This window comes from Fundulus heteroclitus, chromosome 5 (assembly GCF_011125445.2).
Source record: "Fundulus heteroclitus isolate FHET01 chromosome 5, MU-UCD_Fhet_4.1, whole genome shotgun sequence".
NCBI classification, from domain to species: Eukaryota; Metazoa; Chordata; class Actinopteri; order Cyprinodontiformes; family Fundulidae; genus Fundulus; species Fundulus heteroclitus.
The window spans coordinates 30429746-30446680 of NC_046365.1; the positions used below are offsets into that span (position 1 = coordinate 30429746).

At 40.6% G+C, this 16935-nt stretch overlaps 1 protein-coding gene across 7 annotated transcripts in view; it reads left to right on the plus strand.

Moving 5' to 3' along the window:
• The window catches only part of LOC105939497 (bromodomain-containing protein 4), a 37066-nt gene extending 22163 nt beyond the window's left edge, over positions 1 to 14903 (plus strand). For 4 of the 7 annotated variants that reach the window (XM_021307968.2, XM_021307964.2, XM_021307986.2 and 1 more), the window contains 12 exons: positions 278 to 498; positions 581 to 681; positions 1483 to 1722; positions 3806 to 3916; positions 4021 to 4401; positions 5799 to 6386; positions 7697 to 7797; positions 7894 to 8014; positions 10051 to 10184; positions 10326 to 10513; positions 12727 to 12955; positions 13051 to 14903. In XM_021307968.2, coding sequence (XP_021163643.2) covers positions 278 to 498; positions 581 to 681; positions 1483 to 1722; positions 3806 to 3916; positions 4021 to 4401; positions 5799 to 6386; positions 7697 to 7797; positions 7894 to 8014; positions 10051 to 10184; positions 10326 to 10513; positions 12727 to 12955; positions 13051 to 13119 — 2484 coding nt within the window. In that variant the 3' untranslated portion in view covers positions 13120 to 14903. The remainder of the gene's footprint in view (positions 1 to 277; positions 499 to 580; positions 682 to 1482; positions 1723 to 3805; positions 3917 to 4020; positions 4402 to 5798; positions 6387 to 7696; positions 7798 to 7893; positions 8015 to 10050; positions 10185 to 10325; positions 10514 to 12726; positions 12956 to 13050) is intronic. The other 3 variants (XM_012881707.3, XM_012881733.3, XM_012881725.3) reach the window with 2 other exon arrangements.
• The last annotated feature ends 2032 nt before the right edge of the window (positions 14904 to 16935 follow it).

Below are 16935 nucleotides of genomic sequence, written 5' to 3' on the forward strand. Positions count from 1 at the left end.
GCAATTGTCTATTTGCTCTCTAAGGGAGCTGACTCTCCCACACTTTGAAAACCCCCGATCTAAGGAATAGCGGGCGGGAGCCGCACAAAATCATTCCGAGGGCTGCAGATGGCCCCCGGGCCGCATTTTGCACACCCCTGGGTTAGAGGATGGAGAGTCAAGAGGGAGGCAGCCTTTACCAAACTCGGCTTGATACTGAAGCACAGAGCGGATCAATTCAGAAATACGTAGCTCTTGTCATGTTTTGACCTTAATTGTTTGTTCTTTAACCTCCTAGCTTAAAGCTGTACATGAGCAACTGGCAGCCCTTTCCCAGCCACAGACCAGCAAGCCCAAGAAGAAAGAGAGAGACAAAAAGGAGAAGAAGAAGGAAAAGCATAAAAAGAAGTCGGAAGCAGAGGAACCTGCAGAAACGTCTCCTCTTGCAATGCTTCAGACCTCTAAGAAAAGCAAGAGCAAAGATCTCGTCATGATAAAGAAGGAGAAGAAAAGGTCCAGGTATGGTTCCCTTCAGCCTAAAGACTTCAGTCATAATGTCGCTGCTTGAAGTTGGACTAAATTGATCATTTGTCGACCACAGTAAAAAAGATGAAATCAAAAACAGCCGGCCCGCTGCGCCCCCACCGTCGGGCCCTATCGCTCTTCTGCCTTCCGCTTCTCTTGAAGCAGAGGATGATATAGGTACGTCCAGGCTGTCATGTCAGCTTCCTTCCTCCACGCAGAGCTGCTACACAGTCTGGAAAGATCTGGAATTAAATTTTAGTCTTTCTCTAGGTTGTGATAACTATGGAAAAATAAAGAGCTTAGAAAAAATATATATATTTCCAAACTAATTCCTATTCCATTGTCTAAATGTTGTGTCCTTTCCTCCGGCTCTCCTTCCTTGTGTCCTTCCTTCCCTCCTTCCTTGTATATGTCCTTGTGTCCTACTTTCCTTTATGTTCATCCGTTCATTTTTGCTTCTTTTTCTCTCTCTCTCCGCCTCGCCTGGTTCAGATATTCTGCAAGCTTTCATATTTGGCACAGATTTATAGCGAGCTTAAGTATTTTATATTTTAAAATCAACATAAAGTTTGTGATTTTCTACATGGAGGAACTGTTGAGAAATCCTGTACATGTGTACAAGATTAAATGAAATAGACTGCAAAAACTGATCTAAAAATAAGTAAAATGTTCTTAAAATTTGTGTTTTTGTCCTAGATTTGAGCAGATAAATAAGATTATCTGCCAATGGAATGAGTATTTTGACCCCTAAAATAAAATAATTAGACATCCTGCACTTGAAATAAGATGATAGAGATGAATTGTTCCTATTTTAAGTGCAGAAGTCTTATTCCATTGGCTGATCATCTTATTTACCTGCTCAAATCAAGGACAGATACACTCATTTTAAGAAAATATTACTTAATTTTAGTTCCATTTTTGCAGTGTAGTTGTTAATCAAACGGCCTTCGTAAACGCCTGCAATGTTTTGGTCCCCAGATCTCGGCGTGTTCAAGCCGATGTCGTATGAGGAGAAGCGCCAGCTGAGCCTGGACATAAACAAATTGCCTGGTGACAAACTAGGCCGAGTCGTGCACATAATCCAGACGCGTGAGCCATCGCTGAAAAACTCTAATCCAGACGAAATAGAGATCGACTTTGAGACTCTCAAGCCCTCCACCCTGAGAGAGCTGGAAAAATATGTCTCTAGCTGCCTCAAAAAGAAGAAAAAACCATCAGGTAGGTAAAAAAAAAAGTCTGCGTCTCAAAATGCAATAATAAGTTTGATCTTGCACAATTCATTTCAGGTCTGTATAGCAGTGACCCCAGTTTACTTGTAACAGTTTTGGAGCAGATTTACTAAACATGTTTTGTTTGAATTGATTGAATTACGAAACAAACAACTTGGGTTTATTGATAGTTTAGCTGTTAGCTGTGAGGGTTTGCTTTACAGTCAAAGTGTGAAGTCCGAAACTTTATTTAACACAGAGGGACCTTTAAATATCTGCATAAACGATAAAGATCCAGTGAACTGAGACACCTTTTAAAACAAATGTGGTTTGGTTTCATTACATATGTGTCTATGGAAGGGTTCGAGTAAAGTATGAAGCCTTTTTTAGCATTTCTTATTTCTGCTTTCAGTCATTTCAGACGTGTTGAGATGTAACAGACGATAAATGCAGATTTTGCCTTTTTAAATAGCTTTCACAAGAACAAAATGCTTATTGATAGGCTAGTAAGTAAATCAAGTGGCTGCTGCTAATTTTCTAACAATCTTTAGTAGTAGTACATAAGGGTGTAAAAGAATTGCCCATTAAAATAGCGCAATATTTCTTAACAAAATGAGGAAATTAAAGAAGAATGCAAGTTATTATATTGAGTTGTGGATAGGAAAGTGTGTGCTTTAACCTTGACATCTTGTATCTGTGTTGAAAACATAAAAGTTAAGTAAAGTAGTTCTAGAGTTTCTCTGTAGTTTTTATGGACTATTAAGAAATTCTCCTCAGGCTGGCTGACAGCAGTTAACCAGCGTGGTTCTCAAAGTCGACATCTTTGAATATTACGGTAAATGTTGGGGTTTCAGATTCACAAAAAGCTGAAGTAGTAAAATCATATTTAGGCTGGGAATTTCAAAACGGACAGAAAACAGCATTTACAAGTAGAAGAAGAAAAACACTGTTGTTGATACTGTTTTGTGTCGCCTTGTTTAATGGATTAAGCAGTAATGCTTGTAAAGCCGGGTGATAGTTAGGGATCATGCAACAATTATTTTGTTGGTTGGAAGTTGAAAAGTTAACAAACCAATGGATTCTAAAAGCATTTAAGAAGCCACCAATGCTGTTTTAAAATTGTTAATCTGGCAGCGTTTTTGGAGAAAAAAAGAGATGTTGTCAAAGACTGAAACGAACAGAGAATACAGCGATAATAGTTAGCCACCACTACACTAAAGGTAGCCTCTGGTTTGTCGTTTCCTGTTGCCGGCAAACTGAAGGTAGAGCTGTGTGTTAAGTACTAAACAAATTTTCGTTTTTTTTTTCTGTATAGAACAGAATCAATAATTATCACCATCCAGTTTCAAATTAATCCAGCTTCTGTGATAGCTTCTCTATCAATAAAAACAAAAAAAAAATAAATGAATAAAATAGATGTTATTAATAACTAATTACATTTATTAAAAAAAAAAGCCATAAACTAAACACACGGGTCCATTAAACCTTGTGGGACATGATGGGTGGTAAAAAAATAGGACACTTTCTCAGCGAGCCATACATTTATGAACAAAACCTGTTTGCAATACTGGTTAGTAGTGCAAAGTTAAAAATAATGCAAATCATGTTTGTGTTATTAAAAATTAAAACCTACTTTTATCATCGTTGTCATTGTCTGTTTCCTTTTTTTTTTTTTTTTTTGGGCTTTTTCGCGGCCCTAGTGGCTCACTTTTTCTGAAAGTAGGCTGACAGGAAGGGGGGTGGAAGAGGGGGAGAGACATGCGGCAAAGGACCGCGGGTCAGAATCGAACCCGGGTTGACCGCGTCGAGGACTAAGGCCTCTGTATATGGGTCGCGCACCTGTCATTTTCTGTTTCCTAATAAAACATTGTAATTGTTTGTTTGATTGTGTGACACTACTTAGGAGCTATTTTTATTTCTTAATAAAAACTGAACTGTATTTAATCATTTCCACTTTAACATCTGAAATACTTAGACCACTAAAAGCTGAATTATACAAATATTATTTGAAACACAGTTTGGTGCTTTGTTGTGTTTGTGCCAATTTTAAATAGATACTATATATTTTTATTTTTGTGATTGAATTTCTAAAGATCTGCTGGCTTTTGTTGCAGTAGAGAAGTCTCTGGAAATGCCCAAGATAAAGACGGGATCTTCATCTTCAGGCAGCAGTGACTCCTCTGACAGTGAAGACTCTGAGAATGGTAACGTCTTCACTTTAACCTCTGTGTTCCTTCGTGTACGGTTATGCTTATTGGCTCCTTCGGTTATTCATCGTGTAATTTCGTCTTTTGCCTCTTGTCTGCAGGGCTGGTTCCCAAGCAACAGAAAAAGACTTCGGTCAACAAGGACTCCAAGAGAGGACACAACCAGCCTCCTAACAGTGGGATGATCCCAGTCCCTCCCGTGGTTCAGATGCCGCCCCAGCCGGTCCAGTCGAAGCCCGCGTTTGTAGCCGCTCCTCCTGTCCCGTCTTTGGATTCGTCTCAGCTTATGTCTTCGGGATTTGATCCTCTCGCCCACTTCATGAATTCACACCTGACTGATTCAAACACAGAGTCTAATACAGCGGTTGCCGCTGCTCCGCCTCCTTTACCCGCCTGCCTGCTTAATGCAAACGCACACACCAACCAGACGCCAACTGACACGCATTCTTTCCTAAACCAGCATTCAGTCGTACCTTCCCCAGGTTTGTATTTTGAAGCAACAACCCACTATCTCTGCAGTTAACTGCAAGCATGTCCGTGTAGCAGCCAAAATTATTTGGTTAAAAATATTTTTATTAGTAGTTTAATTATATTATGGTGTGGTCCCTTATTAGAAAAAATGTTTGTCAAAAGACATTTCCAAACATCGTCATATTGTAATTTGCATATGCATTGAAAGGTTGTGCTTAATGCCAAGAGAGTAACCAAATTTTTAAGGAGCTCCACCAATCGTGCCAAGAAAGGGTTTCCAATATCCAGCCAGAATTCTGCCAGGACCTCATCGTTCGGCTAAAAACGTGTGCAGTTTCTTTGAAACTTCTTAAAAACCTTTTTGTCATATTTTAGTGGTGGTCTGTGGCTATACCTGAGCCCCAGTTCATATAAGTTTGATGTTGTGTGGATTAGAGGATATCTTTGTTATTGAGGTGGTTAGTTGTGAAATCCATCTTTAAAAAGCAACAGTTCAAATACATCTCTAAAGGATCAATAAGTGAAATTTCATATTTTTTTTATAGAAAGAACTAAAATAATTTTGTGAAGAACTAAAGGAATCTTTTTAGATTGACAATGGTTAAATGTCACACACTATCTCTCTGTTGTTTTCCAACCTTTTGTTTAGAAAGCCGGGCTGGCTGTGCGTATGTGCATGTGAACAGCTGCCCTCTCCTTGTCCATAAAATCCCACCGCCAGGCACAAAATGGCGGAGAGCATCCCCACTGGATCAAAACGTTCTCTTACTAGCAGCATTATAAATTTATAGGTTACTTCTTCACTTGACATCACTGAAAGGTGATGCTGTTCTGTTGTGTTTTTATCCTTTGCAAATTGGCTCATTTAAGGGATTGCTGCAAAGCCATGGACAATGCAGACGACTCTCCCTGTAGCTCTACGCTTCTCCAGGAGTGAATGCTGCTTGTCGGGACTTTGAAGCAATCAACTGGTTCCCTTATATAGGAAAATTTTTGACCAATCTGTATAATATGATTGATTTTGACTTTGTAAAGTGCCTCGAGATGACATGTTTAATAAATTGGCGCTATATAAATAAAATTGAATTGAATTGAATTGAAAATTTCCTCTTCTCATGGGTGAAAAGGGGAAATGGGTGTGCTAGAGAGATAATAGAGGGAGGCGTGGCTTGATACACATCTTGTTTTGGTTTACAGATTCTGCTCATTGCTCCCCCTAGTGGTGAAAACGTATTACTCCTTTGAGAGGCCAAAATTACTAAGAAATCTGTGCCCTTGATGATTGTAGACTTCTGACTGGCATTGTATGATTGTTCTAACAACAAGATTTTGTAATACTTAAAAATATTGATGTGATTTTATTTAGTCTGTAAGCATCTAAGTCATCATTTTTCTTCCTTGTTTGCAGCAATCCACAACGCTCTTCCCCAGCAACCACCCAGACCAAGTAACCGTGCTGCACCTCTTCCCACCAAACCCCCCACAGTCGCCTCCTCGCTCCCTTCCCTGCCTCCATCAGCCTCGACACAACTTCCTCCCACACTTCCCCTAACCCTCCCCCAGCCTGTCCCCCGCCCACGCGTCCCATCGCCGCCATCGCACGGCATTCTGGGTACGCTCTCGGCTCAGCCCCCCCAAGCCCTGTTGGAGGACGACGAAGAGCCCACACCAAACAGCTCCGAAATCCCGCAGCTCAGTCAGGTTCACAACCTCCTGCAGTCGCTCCAAGCGAGGCCCATCATGCAGCCGCTGCACACGCACTCGCCAGGGCAGGCCGCTCCCCAGCTCATGCCATCCATGCACACACAGGGCATGACACCAGCCCCCGCCATGCAGACGCAGAGACACATCCCGGCTCACGTACCGCAGCCGTTCCCAAATGCCCACACGCTGGCGCCTCATCAGCAGAAGGGGGCGGTCCTGCAGCAGAAGGTGCAACAGTTACATCAGCAACAGCCATCCCCACAAAACACAGCAGAGGCCTTTTCAGCTAAAGGTGCGTGACCTCGAGTGATCCGACGCCCACTCAGACATGTCCTCATCAGCTGTGCGTTGCTCTTTTTTTCTTCTGACAATTACTAAGCAGATTGTTCTACACTAAGGCTTGTTTAAATGTTTTGGGAAAACCATAGTACGTCTAAATTTAAAGCCAAGGTTTCTGCCACGTGTAATTGATCGTGGCGCACCGCCATGAAAAAATAAAAGCCGCCACACCCTCAGAATAATGTTTAGAAACATATATGTTAAAACAATGTAAAGCATATTAGACATATTTACCCTATTAGGTATATCTACATTTGCACACTCATACTAACTATTATCAGTATGAAATTAATTTAAATATCACAAAACGTTAAAATGCCCTTTATTTTGAAAAACCAAAACCTTCTTTTTCCTGTCTGGCTGCAAAGCTGGCTACTAGTGGCTACTGTGCCGCGCTGCTCCTAGGAGGGAAGGAGACAACAGTCTAGTGGTGCATATTTAGAGTCTTTGTTGCTATATTTAGTGACTTTAGAGAGCCCTCCAGAAATTTTCTTTAAAAAATACAGTAGCAACATGTCTAGCAAGTATTTCTGTGTTAACGGCATCTTGTGTGAAAGCTCTAATTGTTCTGGAGTCGCTGTATTGAGGCAGCAGTGAGAGCTGCTATGAGGTAGTTCCTACTTCCCTCAGTGTTGTCTCACAGGCACACCACAGCAGCTGCTGCCTCTTCCTGAAAGCCCCGCAGTGGTCAGAGGAGAGGAGTTTTTAAAGTAGTCTTTTTTTTGTCTCCGAAACTGTTGTACTAAAATAAGTCTCATGCTCACTTATTCACCTCATTCCCTTTGTGTGCCTCCTGATAACTGCCTTTTTGGTACAATTTGTTTAATGCAGCGTGGATTCAGGCAATGTCATAAAATTCACAAATATATTCACATAAAGGTCATTTGTAGTTGCAAACACATTTAATCACTTTTTTTTTTTGCCTGGGTCACAAATGTATGACCAAATAGGAAAATTATAAGATGACATCACACAGAAGCAAATATATAAGGGGATCAATACTTTTTTACAGCATTTCAGTCAACGCTCATAAGGATTATTACTTGGCGAAAAAAAAACACATCGACATCCTTCATTAACACACATTACGCTACTTCCTAAAGTGAGGTTGGTAAATGGTCGTCTTGTTGGGGTGAAACCTGTTGCCCATCCAGTGTGCAGAGTAAAGAACTAAACCTTCAGCAGGTGTTTAACTCTCAGGATACAATACACAACATCAGCATGTTGGAGCAAAGATGAAATAACGTGTTCCCTTTGTTTTAGGCTGCCTGCGGGAAAGCCCTTCTCCTCTGATGATGCATTCGCCTCAAATGCCTCAGTTTCATCCAATGGGACATCAATCACCTTTACAGACCAAGAAGCATGTAAGCAAATCAGAAAAGTTGTATCAGTGTGTGGCCACTTCGTTTAGCCCTTGGAAAGTTTTTTTTTTTAATATGCGCTTGTTTTCCTTCCTGTAGGACCAGAGGTCCAGCTTCATTGGAGTTAAAGAGGAGAGGCCTCCTCAGTCTCCAGATCTACCTTCTTCGCCTTTCAGCCCTGCAATCCGTCAAGACATAACCAAACCCGACAACAAACACAGTGAGTGAAAGATTAACTCTCATAAGTGAGGGTAAAATAGCATTTAACTGGAATGAATAGAAACGAGGTCTCTTTTCCCACCATTTTATTAATTTTATATATTTTCTCTTTGAGTTGCCACGTATCAACTTAGATTATTACAAACAGAACAATGATATCAAAAATCCCAAGCAGTGCTTTAAAAAAAAATCCCCTTTTAGGTGTGGAAAAATCCTGTTAAAATTGGACTTGTTCAAGTTTTACAGATTTATAAATGGAGCCGATCCGGTCCATTTGCTTTAAAAGATTGTGTAATAGTCCGTTATTACTCTGCTCAGTCTGAAGCCAAATCAAACCTTGTTTCAAGTTATGTGGAACATAAAGATAATAAACATTTACTATTAAAAAGCTTTACGCTTAAGTATCCATAGAAGTATGAAAACCAGCATGAAATTTTAATATCGCTCTCAAACATCGATGCATTTCAAATAAACAAACAACGCTTAGCCTTACGGGGGGGGGCAGGCTCATAATACGCTGGGGGAAACCCTGGATATTCTATTTATTTTTTAGCTGTAAATAAATTGGCATCAATTTACCAGGGCAGTCAAACTTTTTTGAAGTAGCAGGCTGCACACTATCAGGTAGGAGGGTGCACTTATGCCGGTGCCCGAGCCCCGGAGGGGAGAATTTTGAAAAATAGACTCTCCCTGATATATTTTGGAAGCTTTCAAGACAGGTGATTGTTTAAACAATAGAGTCAGAGTGCATGTTTCAAATTCAATAAAAGGCAAAAAATGTGAATGATCAATTCTTCAAAAACATTTCTTTTTTATCATTATTCTTAAAACATTATTTTTTCACATGATGTTATCATCATGTCTTAACAAGGTAAGGTAATCCCCATTTGCATAAAATTTGTTTAATTTGAATTACTAGCACCACATAAAACAGATCAGATTAGGTGAGGTCTATTCATCTTATTATTATTCACAGTTCTGTTCTAAAAACGATTGTAACATTTCTTCACGAACAAAGTCAAATTTTTATGATAAAAATACAGGGTTGGAATTTGAAATTGAATTTACATGTTGAATTTATTTCAGTCATATCGCTATTTTCGAAATCTCTTATCTCAGTTTAATTTCACTTGCACTCATCACACACGATATCATATCATCGGCGAGGATTCTAGAGACGAACACAAAATGCATCCCCTGAAAAACTTTGATAATTTGCTGCTGTAATATTATATTATATTATATGTAATATTATAGATTTTTCAGAATAAAAAGCTAACAGATGTGCATAAACAAAAAACATCAGAAATACAATTATAGAGCATTCAGTATTGTAAGAAAGCCCACACTGTTTCTGGATAAATACATTATTGTATGAGTTATGTTCTATTCCGTTTTATGCCTCTTTCCTTGTAAGTTTGAAATGTCCCATGCTCCTGAATGCACCATAGCTTTCTGACGCTCGTGAACGCATCACGCTGGTCTATGAATGCGGTGCTGTGTGCTGTGCACGTTTGATCTTCGCTTAAAAAGCTTTGCAGTTTCAAAACTCACGTCGGCTCTCACGGTTTTATTGCACTTTTCGGCATAACACCGGTCTGTGTTTTGATCGGAAAAGTAGCATCTCGGTTGGAACAAGGAACCCAATCACTCGTTGATGTTGCTTTCAGTGGAGACAGATGCTAAGCTGGTTTTTGGGATGTATAATCGGGGAAAAGTAGGCGGCGGCAGGAGCTGCTATAGACAGCGATTTGCCGCCGTTGACCGGCTACTTTTGACTGCCCTGAATTTACAAACGCCGTGGTTCGACATTCCTCTAATGATGGATGGAGTTCTTCAGAGCACACAAATTCACTTGAACTGTGTTTTAACTCTCTTCATAATAAGAGAGTAAATGTCTCAGATCTTTTTTTTTTTTAAATCGAGACCCTCTTTGAAACTAGAACCATATTCTCTGCGAAATATCTTAAAAAAAAAAATCTCTGCTGTAATGAGTTAAACTTGCTCAGGATGCACATTAATAAATGTCTGTTTTAGGTTTAGAGATGAAGCCACTGGATGGTTCTCGTCCCATTCCTCGCCTCCCAAACTCCCCATCACCGGCCGCCTCCCAACAGGACAACAAAATCAAGCAAGAACCCAATACCCCCATCGCACCCAAGAAAACACAGGTCTGTTCATGTTTCGTATGAAAAAGTAATGTGCCGTACCCTATAAAGGCCTCTTTATTTTCCTCGTCTTTGGCTCGTTTCCTATTTCTGAACTAACCCGATCCCCCCCCCCCCCTTTTTTCATCCTTTGTTTCTTCCCAGGATGTGAAATTAAAGAACATGGGTTCATGGGCCAGCCTGGCTCAGAGGTCCCAGTCAGCACCGACTTCATCGCTGCGCTCATCAAGCGACAGCTTCGAGCGGTACAGACGAGTCGCCATGGAGAAGGAGGAGAGGGAGAGGCAGCTGAAAGCCCAGGCAGAGCAAGCCAAGAGAGTGCAAGAAATGCGGTAAGTGACAGGGACATGTAACGATAACGACACAGAAGTCAGCTCACTGAGAATAATAATAAACTCTCATTTAGCAGAGAGACAAAAATAACCACCTTTCTTTACAATAAAAGTCTCAAGCCTTCCCTTCATGGAGCCTTTCTACTTTTTTGATCCCTCCCAGGTGCTGTTTACAGACTTTACCGTAAATCTTCTATTTTAGAAGGACCCACAACAGTAGTTTCCACTTAGCTTTCCTTTAATATCACAGAGTACAGCTTTATATGTGCAGCCATCTTCTGTCTCTCTTTTTATGTTTGTCTCTCTATCGTGTAAATTTACACGTGGTTATGTTCTGAAGGCCACCTGCCTTTCTTACTTCCTACTTCTTGATCGCTTTAAAATCTAGATCTGCCAGAGTTTGTAATATTTTTGAGCGTAACTTCATTCAGTTCTAATTTTATTACATTTGGGATCTGCTTCTGATCCGTTCTTGGGATCTATCTAGTGATTTAAAAAAGGTTTTTCCAAGAACAAGGCAGCCATCTGTTTTCAGTGATGGACTCAGGAAGGTGGATCTTTGTTTCCAACAAGCAGACTTTTGGTGATTTGAGACGATCAAAGCAAATGATATTTTTGTAGGATATCTGAAAATGACCATAGAGCAATTTACTTGTTGAGAATGTGCTGCATTGAGCGTTTATGCTTATAGTAATCCAATTTAAACAGATGTGATCATCCTCATATTTGCATCTGGCAAACGTTCTTAGTATATTGAAGTAATCAAGGCACCACGTGAAATCAACAGATGCGTCCTTTTTCAGTTGTAAAAAGCTAACAATGGATGCATTTATCTCATTGGATCCTGCGCTCCCAACACAAACGATACTAATTTTGCCGGGGCTCATTATTGGTCATTTAAGCGTTAACCGCCCCATGTCTTCACAGCTAGTAGACGCTCAGCGCTCCCGACTCGGTGGGAGTTTTTAGTGCTGCCATCCTCATAAACTGGGTCCGTTTACATAACGCAGAAGTATTTATCAGGGCAGGTCAAAATGATGTCGTAACTCTGAGCTCTCTCTCTCTCCTGGCGGGAGTGTGAGTCTACCTGCGTGTGAACCCAGGTGACCCTGAGCTCAAAGTCAAGAAACGATGACTTGGCTTAGGAGCAGCACGCTTTGTTGCACTGCGCTGACTCTTTGCCGACATTTTAAACTTCATGTCACTAACCTGTCAGTCGTTGGTGCAGAGAGGCTGCGACGCTGCGGGAACTTGCGAGTCGCCGCTGCCTTGGAGGCTCCTTCCAGTCGTGCAGTTGTGTGACGTCACGTATGCGCTTGCAAAATTGAGCGCTGCACGAACCTGTCGCCTTATTATTGTCTTATTATGTGGGAGCCCAGAGACAGAAATGGCTTAGGATGCGATCTGGTGCTATTTAGAAAGGGTTATTTTAGTAAAATTAACCGTGCACACACACAGACGTATAATAATTTACTACATGTCCTTACCTTCTTGGGGGGGGGGGGGGGGGGGGGGCTTTCCCTCCTCGTGTCTCTGTCCTCCCATTCTTCAATACTTATCCTAACTACCTCCATTCAGCCCTTTCCTTTCTTCCTTCCTTTCAGTCTTTGTTTCTGCTTTCCTTTATTAATTCCTTGTTTCCTTTCTACTTTCCTTCCTTCTTTACCTTCTTGCCTTTCCTTTTTTCTTCCTTTCCCACATTGTGTTGTTCCTCCTTTCTTTCCTTGTGTCCTTTCCTTTCTTCCTCCTAAGTGTCCTTTTTTCTTTCTGCCATTTTTTTACTTCCTTTTGATCTTCTTTACTTCCATGTCCTTAGTTCCTCTCCTTGTCTTCTTCTTATGTCCCTCCCTCCCTTGTGTCCTTTTTTTAATTCATGTCTGTTCTGCTTTCCTTCTTTGTGTCCTTCCTACATTCATTCTTCTTTCTTCTTTCCATCTTTTGTCCTGTCTTTCTGTCCCCACTTTTTCTCCCATGTGTCCTTCTTTTCTTTGTGTTCTTGATTTGTTTCCTCGTTTCCTTAAAGTGAGAGTAAAGGATTAAGAAGTGTGGAAACATCTGGGATTTTTTTTTTTTTCACCTGACTTAGGTTGATTTTAGTCTTTGATGGTTATTTATTAAAACCGTTTCAGTGTCGGTGGAATAATTTACGAACGTCTGATAATAACACTTTTCTGAAACCGTGATGTCGCTTACTGTTGTTTTCCGTGCTGTAGCCGTGACGACGATGACACAATGGAGCACAGTCGTCGGGGGCGACAGTCACCTCTGGCTCCAACACCTCCAGCTTCCTCTCCGCCCACTCACTCCCCTCAAGCTCCTCCCGCTCCCCCCAAACAAGCCGCGCCTCCGCCGCCCCCCCCGGCCGCACACAGCGCTCTGGACCAGCAGAGGGACCGGGAGCGCCTCCGCGAGCGGGAACGGCGCCGCAGAGAGAGGGAGGCGGTAAGAACCGCGCCGTAATCACGCTTTTTTTTTTTTTCTCGTTTTCATCTGTGGGATCGTGCGCTGACCCTTTCACGTTCTTGTCTTTCCCGCAGATGGCCGACAACATTGACATTAATTTCCAGAGTGACCTGATGGCAATTTTTGAGGAGAGTCTTTTCTGAAAAAGAAACGCCACGGCGCAACAGAAGGACTTAAAGTTACAACATTTGCAAATGTACAAAAAAAAACAATAAAAACACGCAACGAAGCTCTGAGATTACACGGCTGCCGCTGACACAGACCCAACAGCACCGGACCTAACCGTAACCGACCCGTTCTCGCAGCTTGTTGCGATCGGGAACGTAGACAAATGGGTTTTCTCCTCTTCCGGCCTCAGATATGTTTCTTGCTTGACGTTATCGGTTACTTTCTGATCTCCGAGGACAATGGGATAAATACACACAGTCTGAAACATTGAGAAGGAGAGCATCAAGATTTAATCCCCTGCATTATATTAAATTAAGGACCTGGGGCGATCTTTTTTTTTTTTTTTTTTTGGGGGGGGGGGGGGGTTAAACGAGAACAAATCAACGGATCACTTTGTTTCTACTTTTATTCGTTCAGCAGATCTTCAGATATTAGTGGGGAAGTCTGGGCTCTCGTGATTAAGTTTGTAAGGTTTGTCGGCGATAATTTCGAAGTTTATTGTTTTCTCAGGACACAGTGGGGGCAAAAAAATATATAAAAAAATCACCTGAGCAGGACGAAAAAACCCAACACCTTCTTTATAAGACCTCCTTTCACCTTCTACTTCCCTCTGCAGCATTCAGGAGCAACAATGTTTTAAAAGTTTCAAAGTGTGTCCCTTGCCTTAGCGCTCTGGCCTGTAAACTAATCACACCCTACAAATTATACATATTATATATATGAAAAGATACACGAATATATATATATATATTATATTATATTATATATGACAAAAAGTCAGTGAAAAAGAATATGAGAGGGATATTGTTTGTGGAGAGCAAAGCTCGTGTCTGTGTTCATCTCTGAGCTCTGGTTTTGATTTTGTAGACTTTACTGTAAAGAAGAAAAACTTTTTTATGATTCTTGAGAGGATTGTTTGGTCTGTCTTATTCTCATATTTTCAGTTATTTTATTTTTTTTCTTAACTCTATGCCAAAACCAATCCATTGAGTGCTGAAAGTTGTCACGTTTTTTTACATGTAAAATGCATTGTCTTTTCACTTTATATTAAAAGTTCTGTCATCGTTGCTATTTAAATTGACCCTACTACCCCCCCCCCCCTCCTCCCCCCCCCCATTTAAATCGAAAGTTATGCAAGCGTTTTGACTTTATTAGTTGAAAAATCAGTTTCACAGGACTTTCGTGTGACTCTAGGTCCTATTATTTGGTAGTAATTCGATAAATCTGCACTGAAGTCTTTAATCAATTTACATCCTTTTTTCATTCATGTGAATATTTTTTTGTCTGTCTTGCCCATCTCGTCTGCCATGATGATGTCCTCAACGGTCTCTTTGATAGATTTTCTCCTTACCGTTTTTATTTTTTTTTTCTTCCGTCTTTTCTCAGCCTGTCCTGCGTTCATTGTCCGTAGTGAGAGCTTTTTGGATTCTGTGTGCCGTTGTGTTTATCTGGAAGTTGAAGCTATTTTCACTTTCTTTTAGGCGGCTCAGAGATCCAAGGGTGTTGTCATTTCTGTCATTTTCCTCTTTATTTTATTTTTTGTATTTTCTGCATTTTGCTTTCCTCTCTTCACAGCTTCAAGGTTTCCTTTTTCCTCCTTTGCTCTTTTATTCTTTTGATTTATTTTACCCAGAACAATGTGTTGCTATGTTGGTGAGCGAGGCATTGAGGTCAATAGATTCATCTTCATATAATGGAGTAAAGCATCTGTTTTTTTTTTTTTTTTTTAAGAAAAGTATTAAAATATTTAAAAACCTTACACTGGTGCTCGTCACTTTTTCTTCCCCCCAGTGTTAGAAACAGGATTCTCTGCAGATTCTTCACTCATCGAAGGCGTCGTGGTGCAGCTCTGTGTAAAAGTAACACAACCGCTGGTTTTATAATGTCTTTATGGTCCTTAGATATTTCAAATATCAAAGATCTGAAATTATTTCAATTATGGGTTGCATCGCTGAAACTCGATCTTCTTTGGCAGAATTGTTTCCATTCAGCCACTTGAGAGCATCTCAACGGGATTTAAGTCTGGACTTTGACTAGACCACTCCAGAGCTGTATTTTGTGAGCCTCTCACACAGCCCTGCACCCGTTGACCTTCATAAGGGGATACTAGGCTTCACGGGGGCGACTGAGTGATGTGGTGAAAAATGGTTTGTGTGGCAGGCAAGCAGCAGAGTTTTAAAGTTTACACATGAAGCAGGAAGTCGCAGCGAGACGACTGGATATACAACTTTAACCTGAAGCCTTTTGGCTGCAGGATTGCTACACTGAGTAGCTACGTCCGCTCTTGTTGCTTTAAAAGGGACAGTATGACATGTACCCACATATACATAGGGAGATTAATAATAATGCAATGGTTGGCCGCATTTGAACAATCTTCCTCATTGGGTGGTAGTATTGCAGATGATTACTGGAAGTGTGGGCTGTTTTTATGGGTTTTATGGTTAGCAACCTGAACAATGGAATTTACCCCTCTGTGGGTTAATAAAGTTTTACTGTTTTCTGAGGAGGCTTTCGACAGATGCTGCAGTCAGTGACTTACCGCATCTATCATCCCACACCGTTAGCTTCATTATTCTTCGGTAGGCCGACCACTTATGGGAAAGTTCAGCGCTGTTGCAGGGTTTCTCCATTTGTGGAAGAGGGCTCTCAGTGGGGTTCACTGGAGTCCCAACTTTTTAGAAATGGTATCGTAACCCTTTCCAGAAAGAGGCCAGTTGCTGTCCCTCATCTGTTCTTTTTTATTTTTTTTGATCGGGACATGATGTGTTGCTATTTGAGCACTTTTAGCCTCTTCATGTTGTAACATAGGTTCAATTGAATAGACCTCCCGTTTCTACGGGTCAGCCAAGTGATCAGGTATATGTGTGGGTAGTAAAACAAGCCTAAAAATAAATTAACATTCGTTATTTAACAAAATTTACAGGTTGGATAACTTTTTTTATTAGATAAGCTACATCATCAATTACAAATTGATTTTTGTTTTGACTGGATGTTTTTGTCTGGTAAAATTTGTTTTAGTGAACCATTTAAAGTTTGCCAATAAAGCAAAAACAAGAAATCTATAAGTGGGCACTGCATGTCAACGCAGCAACATTTCTTCTTAATTGATTATGAACAACTGCCCATTGCTCAGGGGCGGACCAGTTTCGGTTTAATTTGCATGTTATCTAAGCCATAACAAGGCCTTTTTGGGTAATAATATAAAGCTTGGAACTCCACACTACTCCAGACATTTGAATTGAGAAAGATTTCAGGATGGGAAGCGAAATGTCTTTAAACTTTGGAAGAAAGTCCAGTTGTCTTGTTTTTTAACTTTTCTTTTTTTCTTTTTCTTTTTGGAATGATCATGACCTGTGTGACGGGGAATCTTCACCAGCGTATTGATTATGAAGTAACACTGATGGTTGGAGCAGGAAAATGTACGTATAAGTTTTGGGATAACCTTTTGGGATTTAAAAAAAGATATACACATAAAATACAGGAATTTTAACATTCAGTTTGGTTTCATTTACTCATTCCATGGTACTTCTAAAGAACAATATAAACCATCTGATTAAAAACATTGAGTGCCCAACGCAGCTGCATTACATAAATTCCATGTTCTCTCATCTTTCCCATTTTGAACTGTAGCTAAGGAAAATGGCTTTCTGTCCTGTCACGTATTGTCCATCCATCCACTGACTACAACAGGTTGTGTTGACTGAGGGACTGGTGCAGGAGGTCAAGGGGTACTTGAATCGTTTTTTTTTTATGTTGAAGCATTTATCATTTTAAAATATCTCCTTTAGATG